Source organism: Neoarius graeffei, chromosome 21 (genome assembly GCF_027579695.1).
Source record: "Neoarius graeffei isolate fNeoGra1 chromosome 21, fNeoGra1.pri, whole genome shotgun sequence".
In the NCBI taxonomy this organism is placed as follows: domain Eukaryota; kingdom Metazoa; phylum Chordata; class Actinopteri; order Siluriformes; family Ariidae; genus Neoarius; species Neoarius graeffei.
In genome coordinates, this window is record NC_083589.1 from 38,861,144 (window position 1) to 38,887,662 (window position 26,519).

The 26,519-nt window shown below is 41.3% G+C and overlaps 1 protein-coding gene across 6 annotated transcripts in view; it reads right to left on the bottom strand.

Annotated features, from left to right (window-relative positions):
* Positions 1-6,393: 6,393 nt before the first annotated feature.
* Positions 6,394-26,519, bottom strand: part of kdm5a (lysine demethylase 5A) — an 80,209-nt gene continuing 60,083 nt past the window's right edge. For all 6 annotated transcript variants that reach the window (XM_060903091.1, XM_060903090.1, XM_060903089.1 and 3 more), the window contains 5 exons: positions 24,153-24,281; positions 23,748-23,892; positions 13,596-13,813; positions 12,741-13,178; positions 6,394-7,461 (listed from right to left, as the gene is read on the bottom strand). In XM_060903091.1, coding sequence (XP_060759074.1) covers positions 7,228-7,461; positions 12,741-13,178; positions 13,596-13,813; positions 23,748-23,892; positions 24,153-24,281 — 1,164 coding nt within the window. In that variant the 3' untranslated portion in view covers positions 6,394-7,227. The remainder of the gene's footprint in view (positions 7,462-12,740; positions 13,179-13,595; positions 13,814-23,747; positions 23,893-24,152; positions 24,282-26,519) is intronic.

Sequence of the window (26,519 nt, forward strand, 5' to 3'; positions counted from 1 at the left end):
TTGTTACTATAGAAAGAAAAAGCGGGTGAAGGTTTGAGTGTGTAATCCAACCTCATCTGGTCTGCTACCTCCCACTAAAACACCACGACCACCCCCTTACTCAGACACACATATATATACACACACACTCCGGATTGTTTTTATGACCCTACACTAATGACTACAAGGGCACACAGCATGCAGAATGGCCATTGAATACAAAACATATTTGTAATAATGAAGTATTTAAAAGATCCAAAAAATGTTCATACTTTCAGAAAATTTTTAATTATGCACTCTCAAGCTCCTGCAGGCTTTCAATGTAAGCCTCACGGATGAGGATTTAACATAAAATTGAGCTACTATTTGCACATTCTGATCCAAGTCCACTTATTCAAGATCAGTGACCTTATTCCAACCCTTTTCAACCTGCACATACGCCGTTTACATTGATATAAATGCTTATTAATGTAATAAGCATGTAATGATTCACCCAACCCATGATTCGATTCATATTTTCGAAAAAATATTGAAATTAATAAAAAATGCAACATTTATTTACCTATTCTCAGGGGCGTAGCCATCATTTTAGAAGTGGGGGGGGACAAATTGTTCAGAGGTCTATTGAGTGATTTATCATCCTCTCGCATTCAATTGCACCTCTCCTTAGCAGCTAAAGAACCACATAACCACAAACAGCACAGCACCAGGGAACCGACTTTAGTTCTTTAAAATGATAGACTATCAAAATCTAAAGTCAAAATCTAAAGCTGCCAAACTCTGGTTGAGTTGACATAGAATGACCCTGGAGCATCTACAGCCAGATAATTAAGTGCCAAATGACAACACTGAACACCAAAAGTTCTGTAAAACACCATTCCTGTTTAAAATGATCAGCACCAAAATTGAGTGGAAGTGACAAGGTAACAGGCTAACGAGCCACATAATTTATTTTAATGTCAAGAAGTGACAAGTGAAAGTGACACAACAATAAACATATCAACATTAAGATCATATCAACATTAACATCAGATTAATCAATTAAGAAAAATGGTAGGACCTATGCCTGCTGCCCAATACAGTAGTCAAATAATATCTGCAAATAAATAAAAAACAAATAAACAAAAAGTCTCTTTGAAATTACATATAAACTACATCTTTAAACATCTGTGTCAGTATTTCACTTTTGAACTAAGGGGATCAAAGGCTACAGGCTCTCCTGATTAACTATATTACAAAATAATATCATCAGTTCTAGATTTCTTTTAGACCCAAGCAGAAACAATAATATAATCAAAATAAAATAACAGTTGTATTCAGTAAAAAGTAACCCAGTCTCTTTGTTGATGATCCTCTATAATATTACTCAAGTAAAAGTAAAATGTGTTTTGCAACAAAACAACTCTTAAGAGTACAATTTATCCAAAAAGTTACTCAAGTAAATGTAACGGAGTAAATGTAACTAGTTCAGAATCAGAAACACTTTTATTGCCAGGTGTGTGGACACACACGAGGAATTTGACTCCGGTTCACTTAGCTCTCATAGTACAAAACAGATAAAAAAGCGTATAAACAAACAAGCAAACAACAACAAAAATAGGTGCATAGTGCAAAGTAATCCAGGTAAGTCAATTATGGAATAGTTAAATAAATATAAAGTATACAGTGTGCACAGAATGATGGTGTTCAGATATTTTACAAGTGATATTACTGATATGGGTGGCACGGTGGTGTAGTGGTTAGCGCTGTCGCCTCACAGCAAGAAGGTCCGGGTTCGAGCCCCGTGGCCGGCGAGGGCCTTTCTGTGTGGAGTTTGCATGTTCTCCCCGTGTCCGCGTGGGTTTCCTCCGGGTGCTCCGGTTTCCCCCACAGTCCAAAGACATGCAGGTTAGGTTAACTGGTGACTCTAAATTGACCGTAGGTGTGAATGTGAGTGTGAATGGTTGTCTGTGTCTATGTGTCAGCCCTGTGATGACCTGGTGACTTGTCCAGGGTGTACCCCGCCTTTCGCCCGTAGTCAGCTGGGATAGGCTCCAGCTTGCCTGTGACCCTGTAGAACAGGATAAAGCGGCTACAGATAATGAGATGAGATGAGATTACTGATATATGAATCTGGATTTTAGCTGTTCATCACAGAAAAGATTTCCCTTTTGGTGCAATATGGTGCATAGTGCAAAGATGAATAGTAAATTTAAATAAGTATAAATATAATATAAGTAACAGTGAGCACAGAATGACTGTATGAGTGTGCAGATATTTTGCAAGTGATATTACTGATATATGAATCTGGATTTTAGCTGTTCATCACAGAGACAGCCTGAGGGAAGAAACTGTTCTTGTGTCTGGTTGTTTTTGCATACAGTGATCTATATCGCCTCCCTGAGGGGAGAAGATTAAACAGATTGTGACCAGGGTGTGATGGGTCCGCAGAGATGTTACCTGCCCGTTTCCTGACTCTGGACAAGTATAAGTCTTGGATGGAGGGCAGGTTGACACCAATGATTTTCTCTGCAGACCTTATTGTCCGTTGCAGTCTGTTCTTCTCCTGTTTGGTGACCGATCCAAACCAAACAGTGATGGAAGAGCAAAGAACAGACTGAATGATGGGAGAGTAGAATTGTGTCAGCAGCTCCTTAGGCAGGTTGAGCTTCCTGAGCTGGCGCAGAAAGTACAACCTCTGCTGAGCCTTTTTGATGATAGTGACTGTGTTAGTCTCCCACTTCAAGTCCTGAGAGATTGTGGAACCCAGAAACCTGAAGCTTCAGTCACAGTGTTGTTGGTGATGGTGATGGGCAGCAGAGTGGGGGGGCTCCTCCTAAAGTCCACTGTCATCTCCACAGTTTTGAGCGTGTTCAGCTCCAGATTGTTCTGACCACACCACCAGACCAGCCGTTCAACCTCCCATCTGTATGCAGACTCATCACCGTCCCGGATGAGGCTGATGACCGTTGTATTATCTGCAAATTTCAGGAGTTTAACAGACGGGTCTCTTGAGGTGCAGTCGTTGGTATAAAGGGAGAAGAGCAGTGGGGAGAGCACACACCCTTGGGGGGCGCCAGTGCTGATAGTCCGAGTGCTGGATATGATGCTCCCCATCCTCACCTGCTGCTTCCTGTCAGTCAGGAAGTTTGTAATCCACTGACAGGTGGAGGAGGGCACAGTGAGCTGGGTGAGCTTGGTGTGGAGGATGTCTGGAACAATGGTGTTGAATGCCGAACTGAAGTCCACGAATAGAATCCTGGTGTACGTCCCTGCAGAGTCAAGGTGTTGCAGGATGTAGTGAGGTCCCATATTGATTGCATCATCTGCTGACCTGTTTGCCAGCAGGGGGTCTGTGATGTCCTTCAGGTGCGACAACACCAGTCTCTCAAAGGACTTCATGACTACAGATGTGAGAGCTACAGGCCTGTAGTCATTCAGTCCTGTGATGGTGGTTTTCTTGGGAACCGGGATTATTGTGGAGCGTTTGAAGCATGAGGGGACTTCACACAGCTCCAGGGATCTATTGAAGATCTGGGTGAAGATGGGAGCCAGCTGATCAGCACAGACCTTCAGACAGGAGGGTGACACACCATCTGGGCCAGGTGCCTTCCTGATCTTCTGTCTGCGAAAAAGCTGACAAACATCCTCTTCACAGATCTTGAGTGCTGGTGTGGGGTCAGAGGCAAGAGGAGGCAGAATAGCAGGGGGTGTAAATGAATCTTTAATGTCTGGGGGGGAGAGGTGTGAATTTGTCGAATCTGGAGTAGAACACATTCAACTCGTCAGCCAGTTGATGGTTCATTGCAGTGTAGGGGGATGGTCTCCTGTAGTTAGTGATATTCTTCAGGCCTGTCCACACTGATGCCGGATTGTTGGCTGAAAGGCTGTTTTTGATCCTTTCAGCGTAGCTCCTCGTAGCTCGTAGTTACTACTGCCTCTAAGGTGGGGTTTACATTAGACCGTATCAGCGGATCATCAGATTAACGTTTTTAAAACGATTAGCGTGCACACAGCAACGCCAATACACGGATACGCTCGGCTCCGCAGGCATCCTGCGCTCCAAATCACTCTGCCCTGAACAGCGAGTGCCCTCTGGAGGGTGCGCACTCCGGCCCTGCGCAGCTCACAGAGCGCGCGAGTGGAGTGCACGAGCAGTGATTTGGGACTGAGCTGCTGTGTGTGTGATCTCAGTGCATGTCGGGCATGTGCGTCACTTACCACTTGCAAGTGGAAGGATGGCAAGCCTAAAGACAATCATAACTACACAATGGGCACTATTTGCATCAGTATTTTCAGTATTTTCATACTTTTATACTCTTTAATGAAAGGTGATACAAGGCGGAAGTCCGCGCCGTTTTTCAGCAGTCGCGTCACATGACCAATGCCAGCGAATCAGGAAGGTGGATGTCACAGTGACGTTGTCCAATGACGACGCCAGCTAGAGCTCAGCACAGCGTATCCGCGTATTCTCAATGTTTACACAGCACCGGACCAGACACGATCTAGATTGAATACGTGGACCCTGGCGGATTCCCGTTTCCCGGCGTTTTAATGTAAACGGACAGTGCATCCGCGAAGAAAACGAGACAGATACGGTCTAATGTAAACTTGGCCTAAGTTAGCTAGCTAGCTTAACTAACTAAATTGACATCTGTTTGTCATCTTTTGGCTAAACATTATCTACATTCAACAGCATTACTCAACTTACACGGTTTGTTTGGAAAAAACTGTCTAAAGTCTTTAGCCACTTGGCTGGTTTGCTGAACATACAGAAGCACTGCCCAGATCTGAATCACACCAAAGATACTCATACAATATTTTCTAAAGCGTCTCTGATCACACACGACAGCGGTGTTTGTTTGCCGTCTTAGCTCTGCCTGCTCATGATGCGTTTAGAGGCGGCTCTGAAAAACGCATTTCCACATGTTAAAAATGAATTAAGTGGTTGTAATGGCTGTAAAAAGTGTGGGGGACAGAGGGCACAAATACAGGAAGTGCGGCGTACCCCGCATCCACTACGCCCATGCTTATTCTTTATTAAGTTAAATATTCCTTTTGTTAAATAAAAAAAAAAAAAACAGCTTTTGTTTCATTTTCTTAATAACCAATAATTATAATTATTTGGTCACATTTGTAAAATATAATAACCTATAAACTAAAATATTCCTTTTATTAAAAATGAAAACTTTAATAACAAATAGGCCTTTTCTTAATAAACTTTTGAACATTTCCTCCATTTTTCTTCTCTTTTCTTTTGCCAGTCTGTAAAAAGAGAACTCTGATTTTTGATTTCCGAAATCTCACAAAAGCTCTTTCCTATTTTTAAAAAAGTGTGTGTGTATTTTGGCAGCATTAGAGCTGTGTTACTTCTACTTACAGTGTCACATGTATTCCTGTTACTGTATTGCTGTCCAAACGACGCAATTACAACTCGCATAATCTGAGATTACACAGCCTAATAATCACAATTTTTATTTCATTGACTCAAATAGTCATACATTTATTGTCCCATGATATGACATGCCTAGTATGCAAGTATATATAACTATATATACACTAAATACATAAGAATCCAGGAAGTGCAGTGTACTAATTGTAATAGTGGCTGTAGTAAGAAAAATCAGATGTTTTCAGAAAAAGACGACGTTGTAAACTCAGCTGATGAAGAAATGTTCTGCTTCTCTGAAAACTTTGTGAACTATGCCCAATATATAAACACAGATTTAAAAAACTAACCCCCCCAAAAAAAACTATTACTGTATATTATACATATTCACTTTGTCACTGCTGTTATTTGTTGCCTTTTTGTCTGCCTAGTTTACTTTTGACTCTCTAGTTTATTTCTGTTTTTACTTTTATTGTTCATAAATTATTAGGTGGTAACCATGACAATATCGTAAACCATATTCAACACTCATTCTCCATTGGATAGAGTGACGTAATACACATAGGATAAGCAATATGATAATATTGCATGCCATCAAACCAAATGAATGAAACCCGCTAGAAGGTAATAGGACGTGTTTTTATTCCATTTAAAAAAAAAAAGTGTCCTGCATGTACAGTATAATAATTCCCGATATTTCACTCCCAGTGCTTTTCCACTGACTAGACGCACGTTGTCAAAATGGCGAACCGGTTCAGAATTAAAATTCTTTTGTGGCAGTGTCCATGTAACAAAGAACATTACATGGTGGCACATATGAAGTTGATATTCATATCCTGTTGAAAATATTTTCACTTGTTCACTTTGCTCACTCGTGATCTATACATTCACCACTCAATCGTAAACTTCATATCTTCCAGCCAACGTGTAATATCCTGTACCATTGTACACCTATTGTACACAGCAATTCACAAGCCTCTAAAAACATGCATTTTAAAACATTTGCTTCCACAAAGAAATGCACAAAAACCACCACAAGACCTAGATTTGTTTCACTAGGAATTGTTTTAATAAAGTTGAGCAACAAAAACATACACATTGACTTATTAATTCTTTAAAATCTATTTACATCATAAATATTTTACCTACATACATCCATTTTAAACTAGTCCTACATATTTGCAGGGTAACTCATTTATGCGGCAACCAAATAGCTTAATAATCCTCCTAAAGGCTGTTAATTATGGGATATCTGGAGCAAACCAGTAATGCATTATAGGATACTTCTTGTAATGCATGATGATTCATTTAAGCAAATTAAAACAGAGCTGTGCAAATGCAGTCTGGTCCAGCTGAAGCAAACTACAGCCAATGTGCGTATGATGAGAGAAGATGTAGTAGTCTTGGGCTTAGAGCTGAGCTCTATGGTCTAACAGTTTACAGACAAAAAAAAAAAAAGGGGGAAAAAGAAAAAAAAAAAAACAGAAGTGAAGACTGATGTCTGGTGGAACAATACAAATCTCCAGCGTACCATATTTCATCATTTCCCCTTTAAATATCCATGTTTATTGTATAGCCCATGCACAGGATCCTTAAATGGATTCACCTTCAAAAAAAAAAAAAAAGTGGATCAGATGTTTTTATTCATGCATTACCCTCATCCTTCTTGCTTATGGATTGCAAATCTTGAATTGTCCAAAATCATAGTCAGTTCTTAGTCTCAGCAATCAGTCATAGATGATACATGGAGCATCAATCTGCTTTCCGCTTCCCAGATAAACAAAGAAGAGGAGGTTGAAGTGGAGGAGCAACAGCAGTTGTAGGTTGTACGCGCGTGTGTGTGTGTGTGGTGTGTGTGTGTGTACACGTGTGTGCGCGTGCTAGCTGCCCTCCTGAACCTCTGCTTGGTACAGGGGGGAGAGAGTCTGTGTGCTACACATGGCTGACGTCATCACCACAGTCTCTATGCCCACTTTGACTCCCATCACTCCGCCGGCCTTACGTGAACAAGCCGAGCAAATGTAGTCTTCGTTCTCGGCCATCTCGCATGACACGCCCACACACACCTGATGGAACCACTCGTCACATCCTCCATCACACTGAACCCAGTCCACCTGAGAGGAAAGAAGAGAGTCATATTAGAAAATACATAAAAAACAGTGCATTATTCTTATTATACCATAGAATTTTTAAAAGGTGTGGATGAATTTTGGACAGCTCTGACGGGAGTCATACAATTTTGATATCAGTTTATCGTTCTAATACATTACTGTTTCTATTGCAAAAGCTAATCCATGGTGGATAATGCTTATAATCTAATGCATATAAGAAGGTTTGTTTTTTTTAGTGCGCCGTTATTTAATAAATTAAAAAAAAAAAAAACATGCCATCATTGATAGGGTGAAGTTTTTCAGTTATGTCATTTCTTTGGAAGGAGTCTCCAGTGTCAGCACTTCGTAAACAGTCAGTAAATTCTCCACCATGACCGAGGTGAGGCTGGTGACGGAGTGACTCTTAACAGTGACAGTAATGTAAGTGATAACAGGACGTAACCTGTCTCAAGGAGATTCCATAACATTAAATATTACTATAAACTGTTAAAAACTGGGACATTGTTTAATAATAAATAAAGAATTGTAATCTTTGGGCTTTGGAATAAGAGGAGTAACATTTCAAATAACACCGTTCTTGTCTCAGTTGAACTTGTAATTTGCTGAAAGCGCCAACATTACTGTGTGTTTATAAACCAAAATGACAGGGGAAAAAAAAAAAGCAGCAGCCTTAACCATCTCATATCATCTCTAGCCGCTTTATCGTGTTCTACAGGGTCGCAGGCAAGCTGGAGCCTATCCCAGCTGACTACGGGCGAAAGGCGGGGTACACCCTGGACAAGTCGGCAGGTCATCACAGGGCTGACACATAGGCCAAGTTTACATTAGACCGTATCTATCTCGTTTTCTTCGCGGATGCACTGTCCGTTTACATTAAAACGCCTGGAAACGCTGGGAAACGGGAATCCGCCAGGGTCCACGTATTCAATCCAGATCGTGTCAGCTCCGGTGCTGTGTAAACATTGAGAATACGCGGATACGCTGTGCTGAGCTCTAGCTGGCGTCGTCATTGGACAACGTTACTGTGACATCCACCTTCCTGATTCGCTGGCGTTGGTCATGTGACGCGACTGCTGAAAAACGGCGCGGACTTCCGCCTTGTATCACCTTTCATTAAAGAGTATAAAAGTATGAAAATACTGCAAATACTGATGCAAATACTGCCCATTGTGTAGTTATGATTGTCTTTAGGCTTGCCATCCTTCCACTTGCAAGTGGTAAGTGATATGCGCTGGGATCACACACAGCGGCTCAGTCCCGAATCGTGGCTTGTGCGCTCCACTCGCGCGCTCTGTGAGCTGCGCAGGGCCGGAGTGCGCACCCTCCAGAGGGCACTCGCTGTTCAGGGCGGAGTGATTTGGAGCGCAGGATGCCTGCGGAGCCGAGCGTACCCGTGTATTGGTGTTGCTGTGTGCACACTAATCATTTTAAAAACGTTAATCTGATGATCCGCTGATACGGTCTAATGTAAACCCCACCATAGACACAGACAACCATTCACACTCACATTCACACCTACGGTCAATTTAGAGTCACCAGTTAACCTAACCTGCATGTCTTTGGACTGTGGGGGAAACCGGAGCACCCGGAGGAAACCTACGCGGACACGGGGAGAACATGCAAACTCCAGCCTTAACCATATATACATTATATCTACCTCACATTCCACATCACACTCCAGTTTTGACCGCGTAATAAATCGCATGATGTCGTTTAGCTTTTTAGTAGGGCTGTTGATGTTAATGTGATGATAAAGCGTTAAGGCAAATTCCTTTTAACGCCACTAATTTTTTTTTTTGATGCATGATTAAACGCATGCACGTTATGTGCCCCTCACCCATAGTTTGGGGGATCAGGAAGTGACATAGCACAAATGAGTGATGTAGCAAGTCGCTGGTCGGTGTAAGTTGTGATAAAGTGCACTTATGTACAGAATCAACTAATATTGTTGCATTCTGACTGTTTACATAAAACGTGTGTATTTTTATATGCTTTTAATGGTCCAGAGGGGAGAAAAGACGACGTGTTAAGGTCCAGGTAGGTGTGTGTTAGGGTGCATCAGTTGTCCCCTAAAAATAAAAAGTTCCTCCGATCATGATGCATTTTTGTTTTTATGTTCCTTTTGGTAAGAAAACACACTGGGTGAAATATTTTGACAAAATTCAAAAGTTTAATGGTGGCACCAGGAGCTCAAAGTTATGGAAAAAGCTGCTATTTTATGACTTTTATGACAAAATTTCGATCACTTTTCATGAAACATTATGGCACCTTATAGAGTATACCAAATATCTTAGATACACATTTTTAGTATATATTCTAAATATATTATCAAGCACAGTTTGAGTTTTAGCTGTTCATTGAATCATTGTTCAACTACTTTTAAACAATACAAATGTATTATGAATCACATTAATTCTTCTCAATCCCTTGCAAAGGTTCTTAACATGATCTCTGGGTCACAAGAAATCAATAAATGGAGTCCAACATTGTGATTCAAACCTTACGCGAAAACATAAAATAAGCGGTTTTTGGCAAAAAAAATGAACCTCATGGTGCCACCATTAGACTTTTGAATATGGTCAAAAAATTTTACAGGATGTCTTTATTGGTGAAAAGGAACACCCAAACAAAAATGCATCAGATTTTATGAAAGTGAGGGCAACTGATGCACCCTAGTGTGTGTGCGCGCATGCAGGCTGCACACTGGAGTGAGAGAGTTTGTTTTATTCTGAGAAACGCGTGTGTTATATATTTAAAAAAAAAAAAAGTTTATAAATGCAGTTTTTGCTGATGAATATACTGTTTTTTTTTTTTTGGGTCTGGTTTCCATCAAATCCTGCACTCTGATTGGCTGGCGAGCGGGTCCATATCCTACGATACGGACCCCAGTTACGGACCTCTGCCGACTCGCTCGTTCACAACAAACATAGTAGCAATTTTTGTCAACGTTTAGCTTTTTTTAAAAGTAAGATTTATTTATAAGATTTTTTATCAAAAATCTGATAAATTTTTGGCAGCATTTCTCAGGAGAACAGCATTAATTTTACAGCATGGATAGCGATAACGACAGTGATCACAGCGAAAGCGAGTTTACTACCCTGAGGAAGAAGAAATATAAGAAAACATTTCAGGAGAAAGCTAAAAACCTGTTGCTAACGCTGAGCAAAAACATGGCTGAATCCTGAATGACTCCTATTTGTATAAATAGGGGACTACATAGGCGGCAAAATGTAGTTTTTTTTCCTGCCATGGAAGTGCACTTGTATACCGAGGAGGAAGCCATTTGCATTACAGCCGTGAATGAGGATTCAAAATGGTGGCTCGGCTCGGTTTTCCCTTTCGGGCGCTCTCGTTTTCTGTTAGAATTTGGTAAAGAAAAAAACAAAATATTATTTACCAGCTTAAAGCTGGGCATACACTGTGCGATTTTTGGCCCGATTTTCACTCGTGCGACTATTTTGGAGATCGGGCCGAGTTTTGGCTCAATCGTGCGTCTAGGATCGTGTAGTATACATAGGCTAACGACAAGCGATTAACACCTCACGACCTCCTCCCGATCGATCGGATGAAAATCAAACCTGTTTGAAATCCTGAGCATCGGATCGTATAGTGTGAGAACAAGAATCGTAAGCTGCGTGCTGTTTACCCCTGCGATTCACTCGTACAGTGTGAGCAGCAGCTGAATACCGCGATTGGAAAAAAAAAGGAAAAAAAAAAAAAAAAAAATCGCACAGTGTATGCCCAGCTTAAGGTCGGTCTGTATGGTGAAATACCGTGACCTCGGCCTTGAATACTACTTTCGAGACCTTGGTCACGGTATTTCACGATACGGACCTCCCAGCTGGTAAATAACATTTTTCCCAGTGAGTTTTTGCATTTTACTGGAAAACATCTTTATGAGCTGCATGGCTTCATAAATGTATTTATTTGGGTTTTGTATTTTCATACAAAAACCTCCACATCAAGAGGAATCAGCTGAGGTGGCTTGGGCCCCTCTTTTGGATGTCTCCTGGACACCTCCCTGGGGAGGTGTTCCAGGCATGTCCCCCCGGGAGGAGACCTCGGGGAAGACCCAGGACACGCTGGAGGGACTGTGTCTCTCGGCTGACCTGGGAACGCCTCGGTGTTCTTCCCGAGGAGCTGGCCGAGGTGTCTGGGGAGAGGGAAGTTTGGGCTTCCATGCCCAGACTGCTGCCTCCGCAACCCGGATAAGCGGATGAAGATGAGATATGTATTTTTATTTTATTTATTTAAAGATGGACACGACTGTCGTCCAGAGTTCACATCACCGAGTTAGTTTAGTTTATTGCGTAGTTTGAGGCTGAAAGTTAAGGACAGAACTAGAGGAAAATACTGCATTGTATTCTTCACACTGAATTGTGCGAAACCCTCAAAATTATAAAGTTAATGCTGCTTTAGTTTTTTAATCCAGTTTGGGAATAAAATATCCACAAAAATGATTTTTGCTGTGTCCAGCCTTATCCTTCCTGACCTGACCACATATATTTGCATCAAGCAGGCAGATTTGTCCACGCCCACTCACCTCACCAAAAACATGGGGGGGGGAAATCCCTTTAAGGTACATTTAGAACAGATTAAAAATGTGCAATTAATCACAACAATGGACAATGCGATTAATCACATATTTTAATCGATTGACAGCCCTACTTGTAGGTTTTATAAGGGGGCAGCACGGTGGTGTAAGTGGTTAGCACTGTCGCCTCACAGCAAGAAAATTCTGGGTTTGAGCCCAGCGAGGGCCTTTCTGTGCGGAGTTTGCATGTTCTCCCCGTGTCTGCATGGGTTTCCTCCGGGTGCTCCGGTTTCCACCACAGTCCAAAGACATGCGGTTAGGTTAATATGGGACGGCCTTGGGCTGAGGTGCCCTTGAGCGAGGCACCGAACTCCCAACTGCTCCCCGGGCGCTGTTAGCATGGCTGCCCACTGCTCTGGGTGTGTGTGTGTGCTCATTGCTCACGCGCATGTGTGTGTTGACTGCTTCAGATGGGTTAAATGCAGAGAGGAATTTCACAAGTGTGTGATGAATAAAGTTGTGCTTTCTTTCTTTCTTTCTTTACAATAGTGAAAGCATTAAGATTTTGTCTCCGTTTCCGCTGAAATGAACCGCTTCTGAGTCGAACAAAATAATTGGCTCTGAATAAAATCCCCAAATAATCATTTCATAATAATTGTAATTCCGCCACGACATTAAAATCACCACAGACCAACTGCTTGACGCCTGCCTTCATTATCATCAAGTGAACCTGAACTCTCTCACCAACCTTATCCTTGCATGGTCTCTGGCAGTTCTTTGCTGCACAGACAGCATTCTCGTCGTTGGAGTCCTCCGCACCTGACCAGTCATACTTCGAGGGGATGTCCAAGATCTTCTTCTCCTTCTTCTTCTCCAGACCCTCCTTGGCGAACTCGGCTTTGGCTGCAGCTTTTTCTTTCCTCTTCCTCTCCTTCTCCTCCTTAGCAAGGCGCTTGGCCAGTTGCTTCAGCTCACGTGACTTCTCCGGACTGAGCTTGAGCTTCTTCTTTTTGGGCTTGCCACCAACCTCGAGTACCCTTTTCATGTCTTTGCATTTGGGGCGAACTTCCACGCCTGACGAGGCTAAGAGTAATTGCTGCTCGGCTCTCTCCAGTTTCCGCTTTCTCTTCTTCTCCATTTCCTTTACCTTTAGCTTCATTGGCTTCTCGAGCAGTGTGTCCTCCGACTGAGGAAGAATGAAAAAAGAGGGTTGGGGACGGCGACAGACAGGACATTTAGAGAGAGAAGTTAGAACAAGAAAAATATGCTTCATCACGAGTAAAATATGCAAGCTTTTTTTTTTTTATAAGGGGGAAAGTGGTGTGGTTGCAAGAAAGAAGGATGAAACCTACAATCCTACAGCTAATCCCATGTACCTCACTTAGGTCCAACACATCGTCTTTATGACCCTCAAGAGAATTTTGAAACAGAATGTTCTAAACTGTACCTTTCAAGGTACAAACGCTTGTCAAGTGGCTCAAGGTGCCGAGAGGATATAGTGCGACTTTTAAATCCTATTTATGCACCACATTATAGTGGAACAAAATGGTTCAAGTAGCATCTTTTTTCCTGACAGTGCATTAACTCACTTCCCGTGACTCACCTCCACCTGCAAGAAGCGCTCCTCCGAGGGCGGGTGTGTGGCCTGCAGGATTCTCCAGATGTGCTGAGTTTCATCCAGAGAGACCTCCAACAGGTCTCCCTCCATCATCAGTACCTCCAGTTGGGCCTTGGCAGCCGGGGACAGCTCCAGCACAGGAGGTTCCAAACTGCGCGGCACCAGGGGCGTCTTCCTGGGCTGTTTCCGCGGAGTGGTTGGATCTGGGAGAGGGATACAGGAACCAGATGATCTTCTGCTAATCTGACTCAATTGATACATTTCGACTATTCTGAAATCGTTTCCACATCAGCTGGATTGACCAAGTCCAGACATACAGTGGCAAGAAAAAGTAAGTGAAACCTTTGGAATGTACAGCGATGCTTGAAAGTTTGTGAACCCTTTAGAATTTTCTATATTTCTGCATAAATATGACCTAAAACATCATCAGATTTTCACACAAGTACTAAAAGTAGATAAAGAGAACCCAGTTAAACAAATGTGAGAAAAATATTATACTTCATTTATTTATTGAGGAAAATGATCCAATATTACATATCTTGAGTGTCAAAAGTATGTGAACCTTTGCTTTCAGTATCTGGTGTGACCCCCTTGTGCAGCAATAACTGCAACTAAACGTTTCTGGTAACTGTTGATCAGTCCTGCACACTGGCTTGGAGGAATTTTAGCCCATTCCTCCATACAGAACAGCTTCAACTCTGGGATGTTGTTGGGTTTCCTCACATTAACTGCTCGCTTCAGGTCCTTCCACAACATTTCGATTGGATTAAGGTCAGGACTTTGACTTGGCCATTCCAAAACATTAACTTTATTCTTCTTTAACCATTCTTTGGTAGAACGACTTGTGTGCTTAGGGTCGTTGTCTTGCTGCATGACCCACCTTCTCTTGAGATTCAGTTCATGGACAGATGTCCTGACATTTTCCTTTAGAATTCGCTGGTATAATTCAGAATTCATTGTTCCATCAATGATGGCAAGCCGTCCTGGCCCAGATGCAGCAAAACAGGTCCAAACCATGATACTACCACCACCATGTTTCACAGATGGGATAAGGTTCTTATGCTGGAATGCAGTGTTTTCCTTTCTCCAAACATAATGCTTCTCGTTTAAACCAACAAGTTCTATTTTGGTCTCATCCGTCCACAAAACCTTTTTCCAATAGCCTTCTGGCTTGTCCACGTGATCTTTAGCAAACTGCAGACAAGCAGCAATGTTCTTTTTGGACAGCAGTGGCTTTCTCCTTGCAACCCTGCCATGCACACCATTGTTGTTCTCCTGATGGTGGACTCATGAACATTAACATTAGCTAAATGTGAGAGAGGCCTTCAGTTGCTTAGAATTTACTCTGGGGTCTTTTGTGACCTTACTGACGGGGCGGACTGGCCATCGGGAGTAGCGGGAGTTTTCCTGGTGGGCCGGTGGTTCAGTGTAGGCCGGCGGAGAAAAAAAAAAAAAAAAGTTGCGCTGGCTTTTCATATGATAAGCAATGTTAACACTTTCTCTAGTGTCTGGATAATCAGCATTGGCTTACATGGGCGTCAGTCTTGGGGCTGTTGGCCAATCACAGCCGAGCCAAAGGCTTCGGTCCGGCCCCCTTCTCCCGCTTCATCTGTCAATCAATTAATTAGCCGTGCAAAAATGGAGAAGAAACGCAAGGGAGGAGCACAAAAATTAAGAGAAAAGAAAAGGCACGCACTACAAGCAGACGTGACCAAGTGTCAGAAACTGACAAATATATTTTCTGCTGCTGCATCATCTGCACCATCCTCAGCGGCGTCGCCGTCTGCAGGACAACATGACCCAGAGGGGGATGCTACTCAGGTGGGCGGCTGGAATGTTATAACATTATTTAGCTAGCTTGCTAACTTTTAGCACAACGCATTTAGGCTAGTTTGGCTGTAAAAACGTCATTATTGTGTTTGGACTACACTAGTACTGCTAGGCCTAGTATACTAACAACATTTTTTTAAACCATCTTAGCCCTATTATCAAAAAAAAATTATATTTTACTGATAGTTTGGTTTAGTGGTTTACTAAAACAATACTAACAGTATTAATCTCTTATTTAGACAGAAGATGATCCAGCTACTGCTAGAGGAAGTCAAGCCCAGGAAGTCAGTGCTCTCTCTTCAAAATTTGATTTTTTTTTACAAGGCCAAAACCAGAGGACTTAGATTATTTCTTGAGTCATCATCCCCAGCAGAAGGCAGAGAAGGCTATAGTGCAGAGAGCTTTTTCTTGCAAAGATGGCACAAATAGGAAATGGCTTTCATACAGTGAAGACAGACAAGCACTCTTCTGCTTCCTTTGTATGGCATTTGCTAAGGCTACAGATAGCAGTTTGTTCATCACTGGCATGACAGACCAGAAACACATACATCAGAGAGTGGAAGAACATGAGAGGAGCAATCTACACAGAGGCTGTGCAGAAGCACATTTCCTTAGGTCCTCAAAACGCAATGTTGAGAACCTTCTCATGGGACATCAGATGTCTCTTTGTAAAGTGCAGGTGCGCAAGAGGCGGCAAGTGTTGGAGCGCATCACAGATGTGGTGAAGCTCATTGGAAAAAGAGGTTTGAGCTACAGAGGGTCACAGTCGGAGACAGCATACATGCTTGATGATGATACAGTGGATCATGGCATCTTCTTGGAAATTATTGTGTTGCTTTCAAAATATGATGTTAGCCTCAAGGAACAATGAGCTACTTGAAGAGAACGAAGAAACAGAGCTGGAAGTTGAGGCTGCTCTGCCACCAAAAAGGGTTCGAAGAAAGAAATCCATGCCTGGAGAGATATGTCCCAAGATGAGACTGTGTCTGACACAGAGGCATTGTACAGAATAAATGTCCACAATCGCATCATGGATACAGTCATTGAGAGCATGCACCAGCGATTCCTCAAAAATGGCACCTTGTATGCTGATTTGGCTCTTCTGGACCCAAAAAACTTCAGCCAGGTAAAAATCATATTCAAGTGGTTTCCCAGAGACAGCATTCAAAGTTCTGAGCAAATGTTTACTACCACTTGATGACAGGGCAACGGTCACCAATTTACAGAGTGACCGTTGTCACTCTGTAAATTGTGACAGAGTCTGGCAGGACAGTGGGATAAGTTGAAGGCCTCAATATTTGAGGAATACACAACCAAGACAGCAAAAGAGGTTGGGTCAGAGGATGCTGAAAATGAGATGGAGATGGTGAACACAAAGTGCTCATCTTGCCAGGACTGTCCATTGTGTTGCTACCGTATGCTGAGGAAGTACAACCTCCTGACAGATGCATACCACATAATCGGCCTTGCATACAAGTTCCTGCTTACTCTGTCAGTCACACAGGTAGCATGCGAGCGTAGTTTTTCAACACTAAAATTCATCAAGGACAGGCTCAGGAGCACCCTCTTTCAGCAGCACCTGGAGGCATTTGTGCTCATGGCCACTCAGCAAGATGTTCTTAAGATGCTGGATAGCGAGGACATCATAGATGGTGTTGCAGAGAAAAAAAGTGTGCTGCTGCAGAAACTGCTACTTCAGTAAGGTGATATGTTAACTATTATGGTATGATCATTATTAGTGTGACTTACATGTTCACCAATTTTCACACTATTAAGCAACTATTGCAGACCATTTTAAGTAACTATAAAAACTATTATATATTTGTTCTAATCAAGGCCTCAGGTTAAATGATGTCATTATCCCTTCAATAATGTTTACATGCATATTTTGAACATATTTGTTCCGCCTCCAGCGTCATCTGCCGCCATGGCCCCTGAGTGGGCCAGTCAGGTACTTAATTCCCGGGCCACTTTTTTGCCCCAGTCTGCCCCTGCTTGCTGACTATTATACACCTTGCTCTTGGAATTATCTTTGTTGGTCGACCACTCCTGGGGAGGGTAACAATGGTCTTGAATTTCCTCTATTTGTACACAACCTGTCTGACTGTGGATTGGTGGAGTCCAAACTCTTTAGAGATGGTTTTGTAACCTTTTCCAGCCTGATGAGCATCAACAACGCTTTTTCTGAGGTCCTCAGAAATCTCCTTTGCTTGTGCCATGATACACTTCCACAAACATGTGTTGTGAAGATCAGACTTTGATAGATCCCTGTTCTTTAAATAAAACAGGGTGCCCACTCACACCTGATTGTCATCCCATTGATCGAAAACACCTGACTCTAATTTCACCTTCAAATTAACTGCTAATCCTAGAGGTTCACATACTTTTGCCACTCACAGATATGTAATATTGGATCATTTTCCTCAATAAATAAATGACCAAGTATAATATTTTTGTCTCATTTGTTTAACTGGGTTCTCTTTATCTACTTTTAGGACTTGTGTGAAAATCTGATGATGTTTTAGGTCATATTTATGCAGAAATATAGAAAATTCTAAAGGGTCCACAAACTTTCAAGCACCATTGTTTAAATTTATCTTAAAATATGGTATGATCATCTTCTAAGTTACAGTAATGAACAAACAATCTGTTTGAACTAATAAAACACACAATTATAATCTTGTGACTTTACTGAACATGCACATTAAACATTCACAGGGCTGGTGGAAAAGTAAGTGAACCCTTGGATTTAACAACTGGTCGAATCTCTTCTGGCAGCAACAACCTCAAACAAGTGCTTCTGGTCGCTGTGGATCAGACCTGCACAACATTCAGGAGGAATTTTCAGGGTTCCTGCTGGCGCTCGTCATGTTCGTTATCGACAAACATAAAATTACTCGCGGCCATCCCAGTGTCAAATGTATTCGTCATAGTCATAAATCATATTTTCTAGAAATCTTTCCACTTGCCGAAATCCAACCGCAGCGAAGAGATGGTAGAAAGCTAGAGTGTAAACAATAAGCACGTACTTGTGACCAATAAAAATCGACTCCACAATGACCAAATGAGTGCAAAGCTTTTGACCAAGTGCAGTGCGTCTTAATCAGCTTGGTGTGGTGGTGGAATTCTCTCTGTGTGAACCAAACGAACAATGGTGCAGTCTCAGCTGGTCAAGTTTTTTAGGTGAGCTTCAAGCGCTGAAGAAGATTTAAGGGCCGAAACAGCCACGGAGCCCCTACCGTCCCAGAGCACATCCGGTAGTGTCAGCAATGCAGGGATCGGTAAAAAACGCCAAAATGAAAGTGCTGTCAGCCGGCAAGCGACTGGAGGGATCTATGTTTCAGATGGTGTGGCGTGTCGAGTCCCCGTATGATGTAAAACGAGGAGTCATTCTGTGTTTGGTTCGTAAATCGACAGGAAATTCGGATTCCTTCACTGTTGGTTGTTCCCAGATTCTTCTTGACTCTGTTCAATTGTGAATCAAGTTGTGTGTTGAAGTAAAGGCTAAAGGGAGTCCTAATACTTCTTTTGAATAATTCCATGCTAAAATAACCTTTAGTAAGCTCAAACTAAAGAGGTTTATTTTAGCTTGATGGTGCACAGGGAGCCCAAAATCAAGTCTGATTAGTCTGGAGTGGAGACCAAATTTTATATGGAATGGAGAGGCCTAGCTGTATCTGTACAAATATTTGATCTGTGCCAGTTTGGTTGGTGTAAACCTGTATTAAGTCCACTCTGATGAGTTGGTAACCAAGAAAAAAAAAAACAGACTAAGTGAAGAAAAAAAAATAAGAAAAAGTGAAGAATACTTATTTGACTTGATTTTTCAAGGGAAAACAAAAAGTGGAGAATATTTTTCAGAACCCAGCGTGAACCCTGACTTTTGGAAGACTTGCTCCCTTACAGAACTGCTTCAACTCAGCCATGTTCTTAGGATGTCTGGAGTGAACGACTCTATTGGATTAAGGTCCATGCTCTGACTGGGCGACTCCAAAAGGTGGATTTTACTTTATTTCAAAACCATTCTGTTGTAGGTTTACTTTGATGTTTAAGGTCACTGTCCTGCTGCATCACCCAACTTCTCCTGAGCTTCAGATAGCATACAGACACCCTGACATTATCATGGAGGATAGCTTGATAAATTAATCCCCCCCCCAATCGATGATAGCAAGCTGTCCAGACCCTGAGGCAGGAAAGTGGCCTCAAATCATAATGCTCCCTTCCACCATACCCCCTGCGTTGGGATGAGGTTTTCACTGGCCCTTTTTATACCATACGAAGTGCTGTGTGCGCTTCCTGAATAATTCAACCTTTGTTTCGTTAGTTCACAAATTATTTTCCCAGTAGCACTGTAGTGTCAAGGTGCTCTTTGGCAAACTTCACGCATATAGCAATTTTTTTTTTTTTTTGGTGTGCAATATCCTGCCATGGACACACTGCCTGTTCAATGTTTTGCATACAGTAGACTCATGAACAGCGATATTAGCCAGTTCCGATGATTCCTCCAAGCATTTCGCTGTTACTCTAGGGTTCTTCTTTACCTCATTGAGGATTCTGCGTTGAGCCTTTGGAATAATCTTAAGGAGACTAGCCATAGTATTAAATTTGTCCAGTTGTAGACAGATGAATATCTAAACTTATTGAGATTGCTTTGTTCTTGATCGTGGTCTGCTGAGATCTCTTTTATGAGGCATTAGTTCATATCAGCTGATGCTTCTTGTGAATAGCAAACCCAAAATGTTTGAGGGTCAAAGTAACTAAGTCACATCTACAGACTCTTTTCATTGACTGGACTCCAGATTTGCCAAGTCCTGACTCCAGTGAGCTTTTGTTGAAGTCATTAGCCTGGGGGTTCACATATTTTGTCCAACATACACTGTGAATGTTTGAATGATGTATTCAATATGGCCAAGAATAAAGCAGCAATGAGTGTGTTAGTTAAAACAGATTGTGTTCATTATTGTAACCTAGATGAAAAAAATCAGACCATTTTTGAAGTTTATATATAAATGCACATAATTCCAAAGGCTTCACTTACTTTTTCTTGCCACTGTAGCGTTATGCTTCTTTCACACTGTGTGGAGTGTAAACTCCATAAAGATGCATTCTAATCCCAAAAGTCCACTTTTTCATAAATCAAACTACAAAGATGTCATGACTGTGCAACCTGTATTTTCATAGTAAAGTGTATGTACAGTAGCATCCGTTCTGAATTTTAGGGCAGATACACTACCATTCAAAAGTTTGGGGTCACCCAGACAATTTTGTGTTTTCCACGAAGTCACACTTTTATTTACCACCATAAGTTGTAAAATGAATAGAAAATATAGTCAAGACATTTTTCTGGCCATTTTGAGCATTTAATCGACCCCACAAATGTGATGCTCCAGAAACTCAATCTGCTCAAAGGAAGGTCAGTTTTATAGCTTCTCTAAAGAGCTCAACTGTTTTCAGCTGTGCTAACATGATTGTACAAGGGTTTTCTAATCATCCATTAGCCTTCTGAGGCAATGAGCAAACACATTGTACCATTAGAACACTGGAGTGAGAGTTGCTGGAAATGGGCCTCTATACACCTATGGAGATATTGCACCAAAAACCAGACATTTGCAGCTAGAATAGTCATTTACCACATTAGCAATGTATAGAGTGCATTTCTGATTAGTTTAAAAAGTGATCTTCATTGAAAAGAACAGTGCTTTTCTTTCAAAAATAAGGACATTTCAAAGTGACCCCAAACTTTTGAACGGTAGTGTACACCAAAAAGACAAACCTAAAAATAACTTCATTTAGTTCTAGCTTTGGGACAAGCAAAGGCTGTTAACCAAATCAACAACCAGTGACAAAGAAAAAAGTATTTATACAGTAGGAAAACTGTATCCGATAAAGAGAAGTTACGAGTCCATATTTGCCTTTCAGCAAACCTACGACGGCTTATTAGTACCATCGTGGGCTTAAATATATATATATATATATTACAGAGTTGGGGAGGGGGTAGTATTCTGAGGAGCAAAAAAACAAAACAAAAAAATCCCTTAGAATTTGAGATTAAATTTGTAAATTTATGAGAAAAGATTAGGATATTCTCTGAGATAAAGTGATACATTTGTGAGAAAAAAAAAAAACAAAAAAAATGAAATGGAGCATTGTCATCACACCACAGACGCCACAGCTGAGCTGAGAGAGGGGAAATATTAAATATAAAAGATTGTTATACATACAGGCCACTTTCTCCATGGAATAAAAACACTGATTTTTTTCGCGGTGTGGTTTCCATTAAATCGTGCGCTAAAGAGAGTAACAGCGGAAATATCGTCAAAGTTCTACTTGGAGGTGAGGAAAAGTGACGGAGACTTTTACAAGAGGACGTCACTCGTGGACTTCACTCAGCAAAGCCCTTTTGTTTTGAACAACTGCAGTATAACAATTAACTACGACCAAAAGTAACCGAACTTGAACTGTCAACCTGGATATAGCTTGTATACAAGCTGGGCTGTTGTTCAGGCTTTTTGGACTTGTACTATTTTTACTGTTAGAACTTTGACTTTGTACATGTGCATTGGATTGACAGAACATTGAATTACATTCTATCAGAATCAGCATTCAGTATTGGTAAGTTACCCCTCTGTTCTTAACTTTTTGTAAAATCTATAATTGTTCCATCGAATGTGTATGTATAATAATAATAATAATAATAATAATAATGGTTGGCTTTTTTCGTGGTATATCAGGTATATTCCATTCAGCTACTCGTCTTCAACTCGTTCAATATCCTGCTAGCTGAATAGAATATATCGGATATACTACAATAAAAGCCAGCCAATATTATTTAAATACACCATTTAAAAAAAAAAAAAGATTTTCAACTACATGTCCCAGAATGCACTGCAGCCAGGAAGCATGTGATTCTTGTCTCAGAGAATGTCAGTGTTTTTTCTTTCTCGGAAATATATGACTTTAAAGGGGAACAGAGGGCAATATATAGAGTAAATATAACAATAAAACACACATTGACGAACTTTATTCAAGACTTACAAAAGTTTTTTGTTCTAAGGTTGCAAAGTTATAGTGTTTTGAAAGTAGCTCGAGCCAACTATTTCCGCAGTTTGAACAGCCCGCCATGATATTAATTTTATCCAATCAGAATGCACGTTCATTTTCTCTGCGTAACACTCATGACGTATGTATGTGCCCAGTTGTGTTGGCTCATTGAGGTTGGGAATAGCACGTGTGAAATACCTGTTTCTGCCTCTTGCGACGATTTCGCAAGTCCACGGGTGGCGCCTATCTCATTGCAGCAAATAAATTCTGCTGGACTCATGAGCAACTCCACGTTACATTTTCCGCACGAGCACCACGCCGTGTCACCTGCACGCAGACACTCTGCCCCACGCTCGCCACGCCCATGGTCAGCATCAGTCTCATCCTCGCCGTCATCCGAGCTTTCTTCTCTTATTTCATCACCGGAGTCGAGAGTACCTCTCCTAGGTTCAAACTGGTACCCTTCTAAGCCATAGCCTGCTTGCAGTGTGTCTTGCGGGATCTCTTCGTATGATTCGACAGAGCTGTCGCTTTCACTTGATGCGCCCGACGCCATGATTACATGCTTCTCTCCTAGTGCAGTGGGTAGCGCTGACGTCACGGTCTTTTAAAAATGGCGACTCTTGTGCCGTTTAGTGTACCGACTATTATATTTACAATTACCAAGATATTTCGTTGTTTTCTAGTATATAAATTTGATAGAATACTTAAGAATACGTTACTTTGTCACATCAGCAACTGTATATATTATATTTGGTACCCCTTTAATATCACAGAGAACGTCTGAGGTTCCCCCCAACAAGTTTAAGACTTTAATCTTGGAAATTCAGCTCCATAATTTAATTAAAAAAAAAATGCCCACTGCTTTTCAGTTTTTCCCCCTTGCATATTTATCACTTTATAATCTCAGAGAATATCCCATTTTTTTTCTCGCAAATGTACAACTTTTTTCTTGGAATATTACCCCCTTTCCCTCAGCTCTGTAATTTTTTTTAACCTACAATATCCCCAATACACAGTCATACAAACCAGATTAAAACAGAGTGGCAGAATTTTGAATTTCTCTCTTGACGCATGCTCTGCATACAGATATCAGCGCAGAACATATGACGAGTAGCAAACATGCCTGAAACAACATTACCTTATGAGAACTGTATTGTTGGCATATTATAATTCTGGTACAAATCCCGTTCCACATTAAACATTTATTGCATTTATAAAAGTTTAGAGATTTATCAGAGAGACAGAGCCTGTAAGGTTCCTTACTCTGGGGGCAGGACTTGGAGGCAGAGGAGTAGGCATGTTCAGCACAGAAAGATGGTGTGGCCGGCCACATGTGACTCACAACCTCTTCTGACTTCACAGGGATCTCCTCATCACAGAACAAGTAGGGCTTTACCTCACCCGAGTCCTGGAGTCAGAGGAGGTTTTTAAGTGTTGTTTAAAATATAAAACGGTGAAAATGTAACTATGATGAACGCTCTCTTATCGGAGTCAAACACGCACATAATATTTGTACATTTTAAACCGATAAGATTGGTCTATAATATGAGAATAGACAGGCAGATAGATAGCTCAGCAATATCAAAATTGGTCAGTTTAAAAAAAAAAAAGGCAGAGCAAAGACTGTGATTAAAATATTGTGCATCCTCTGCACTTTCTTAAAGATACCTTCATGTCATAGCCATACGTCTCACGGATGTCCTCATCGGAGTCTGTCTCTTCATCGTCATAGTCTAGAGACGGCCGTGGTGAGGTTGTCCTGTTGAATCCGGCCTGCTGGAACGTCTGAATGTGTCCCTGAGAGGAAGAAAAGAAAAAACAGCAGCAGCCTTTATCTATCACATGGACATTACAGCACTGTGAAAGTCTTTTCTTCAAATATCCCAGCTTGTTAGGAAGTTGTGGTCAGAGCGCAGGGCCAGGAGGGGGAAAATAATGGGGGGGAAGCCCCACTTCAGCACAGTAAACCAAACATCCTATGCATGCCAGACAGTAGTAAATGTTAAGGTTATGCACAAAATAGGTATAGCAAATTGTTAAAACTCCAAGAAAGGATCCAGAATCACGTGTTAAATATGTAAAAGGGAACTGAAGTCATTTTTAAACTTGCTTTATTTCTTAATTAACGTGTTATTCAATTAAGTTTTTGGTTTTATTAACCTTATATACAGGGCTTTGAACCAGAATTTTTTTCCTATTGGTTCGTTCCGAACAGAAACGGAATTTTAACATTTCCGGTTTTGGGTTCCACCATTAAATAGACGTTCCCGAACCAGTTAGAACAAAAAAATTTCGTTCCCGGAACGGTTAATGACGTTCCCTGTCAGCTGTTTAACAAATGGCTATAAAATTATGTCTCTGTCTCATCCGGCTTAAGCCAAATGTAGGCTAATTCTATTAAAACCTTCATTAAATAAGACAATAAATAATTCAAAACAATTATTATTTCAAATGTTGGCGATTTGGATTCTCAGTATGTCTTCCCATCTACACAAACAGAAAAAGTGCCAAAAATGAAAGATAATTCGTTTAGTGTGTTACCAAAGGCTAGTCAGGCCCTATGCATTGATAGGCTAACAGAGGTTAACGTCATTTAATGTTCGCGAGCCTCTCATTAACGTGGACAAATATACTGATATCGTGTTTGAAATTGACGTTTTTGAATAACGATAGACTGCAATATTTACCTCTTATTTAAGATGTGGAGACGTGATAGTAGTCCACCCTCCCGCTCTCTCCATTCAGTCAGCGAACGTCACACAGGAAGTGAACCCCAGCGGGTCATAGAAACTTGCGCAGGAGAAGAATGACTTTTATTTGTAGGCTACGGAAACTTTGAGGAACGAAATAAAAACCGGTATTAACCGGTTACCATTATTTTTAATAAGCGTTTCTGTTCCGGAACATAAAAAATAATAAAGTTTCTGGTTTCGTTTCTGTTCCATGTGAAATAGAAAAAGTTCCCGGTTTTCGTTCCTTGAACCGGTTCAAAGCCCTGCTTATATATCGTGACTTGTACTGGCATACTATATTACACTTATTGGCCTTTTCGGTTTTTAGCCATGTTGAATGTAGCTCGTATGGTCCACGGCAGGTGTCACTTATCCACGTGATCTTCACAAGACTTGTTTGAGACTTCAAACGTGAAGCGTCAGCGCCGCCATTTTGAAAACTGTTTACACAGCGGCCAGATCGCCATATCATTCCGATTTAGATTAATTTCGAGATTTGCCAGCTTCATCAGTGATGGAGATTATTCCATACGACTTCGAACCACTGGTTAAATGGACACCCCACCAAAAAAAAAACGCTTTCGGACACTCGTCTGTCATGCTGGTATTTACATGACTACTGTCGTACAAGTAAAATGTGCCAGATCAGGCAGCTGGTGGGTTTTCAAAAATAATAAAATACATGCATGTATTTTTGTGATAAATCCATATTATACGGAGCGTATTTCCCACGTCAATCAATACAAAGTACCTGCATCTTTCAGTTCTTTTAAATCAAGGCTGAATACGTTCTTCTTTGCCGCTGCCTTTTATTAAATCAAATTTGAGACTTTTAATGTGATTTCTTTCAGTGCGACCACAATGCATGATGGGATATATCGCTTGGTTAGTGACCATCGGTTGTACACTGCTTTTCGCGATGCATTGTGGGATACTTTGAGTGCACTAGATAGGGTGTAAATAATCCTCACTAAGGTTTCGGACAGCACTACAAAAATGGCGTCCTCACTATATAGTGCCCTGTATAGTGAGTAGGGAGCGATTTCGGGCACAGGGAAAACTTCCGGCTTGATTACATCAGCATTGAAAGAGGGCGCGCGCGTCTTTTGACAACGTTGGCAGATGTCGGTCACTTTGATTTCCGCTGTACGTTTTACTTCCGTCCTACGATGTCTCGCACAGGTCTCGACGAATCTTGTTTACAGCCATCGCTTTGACATACGGACTGATATATTACAGAGCGTATTTCACACACTCATAACTTGCTATAGCAGTGACAAAATAGCTATCAAACATGCATTCC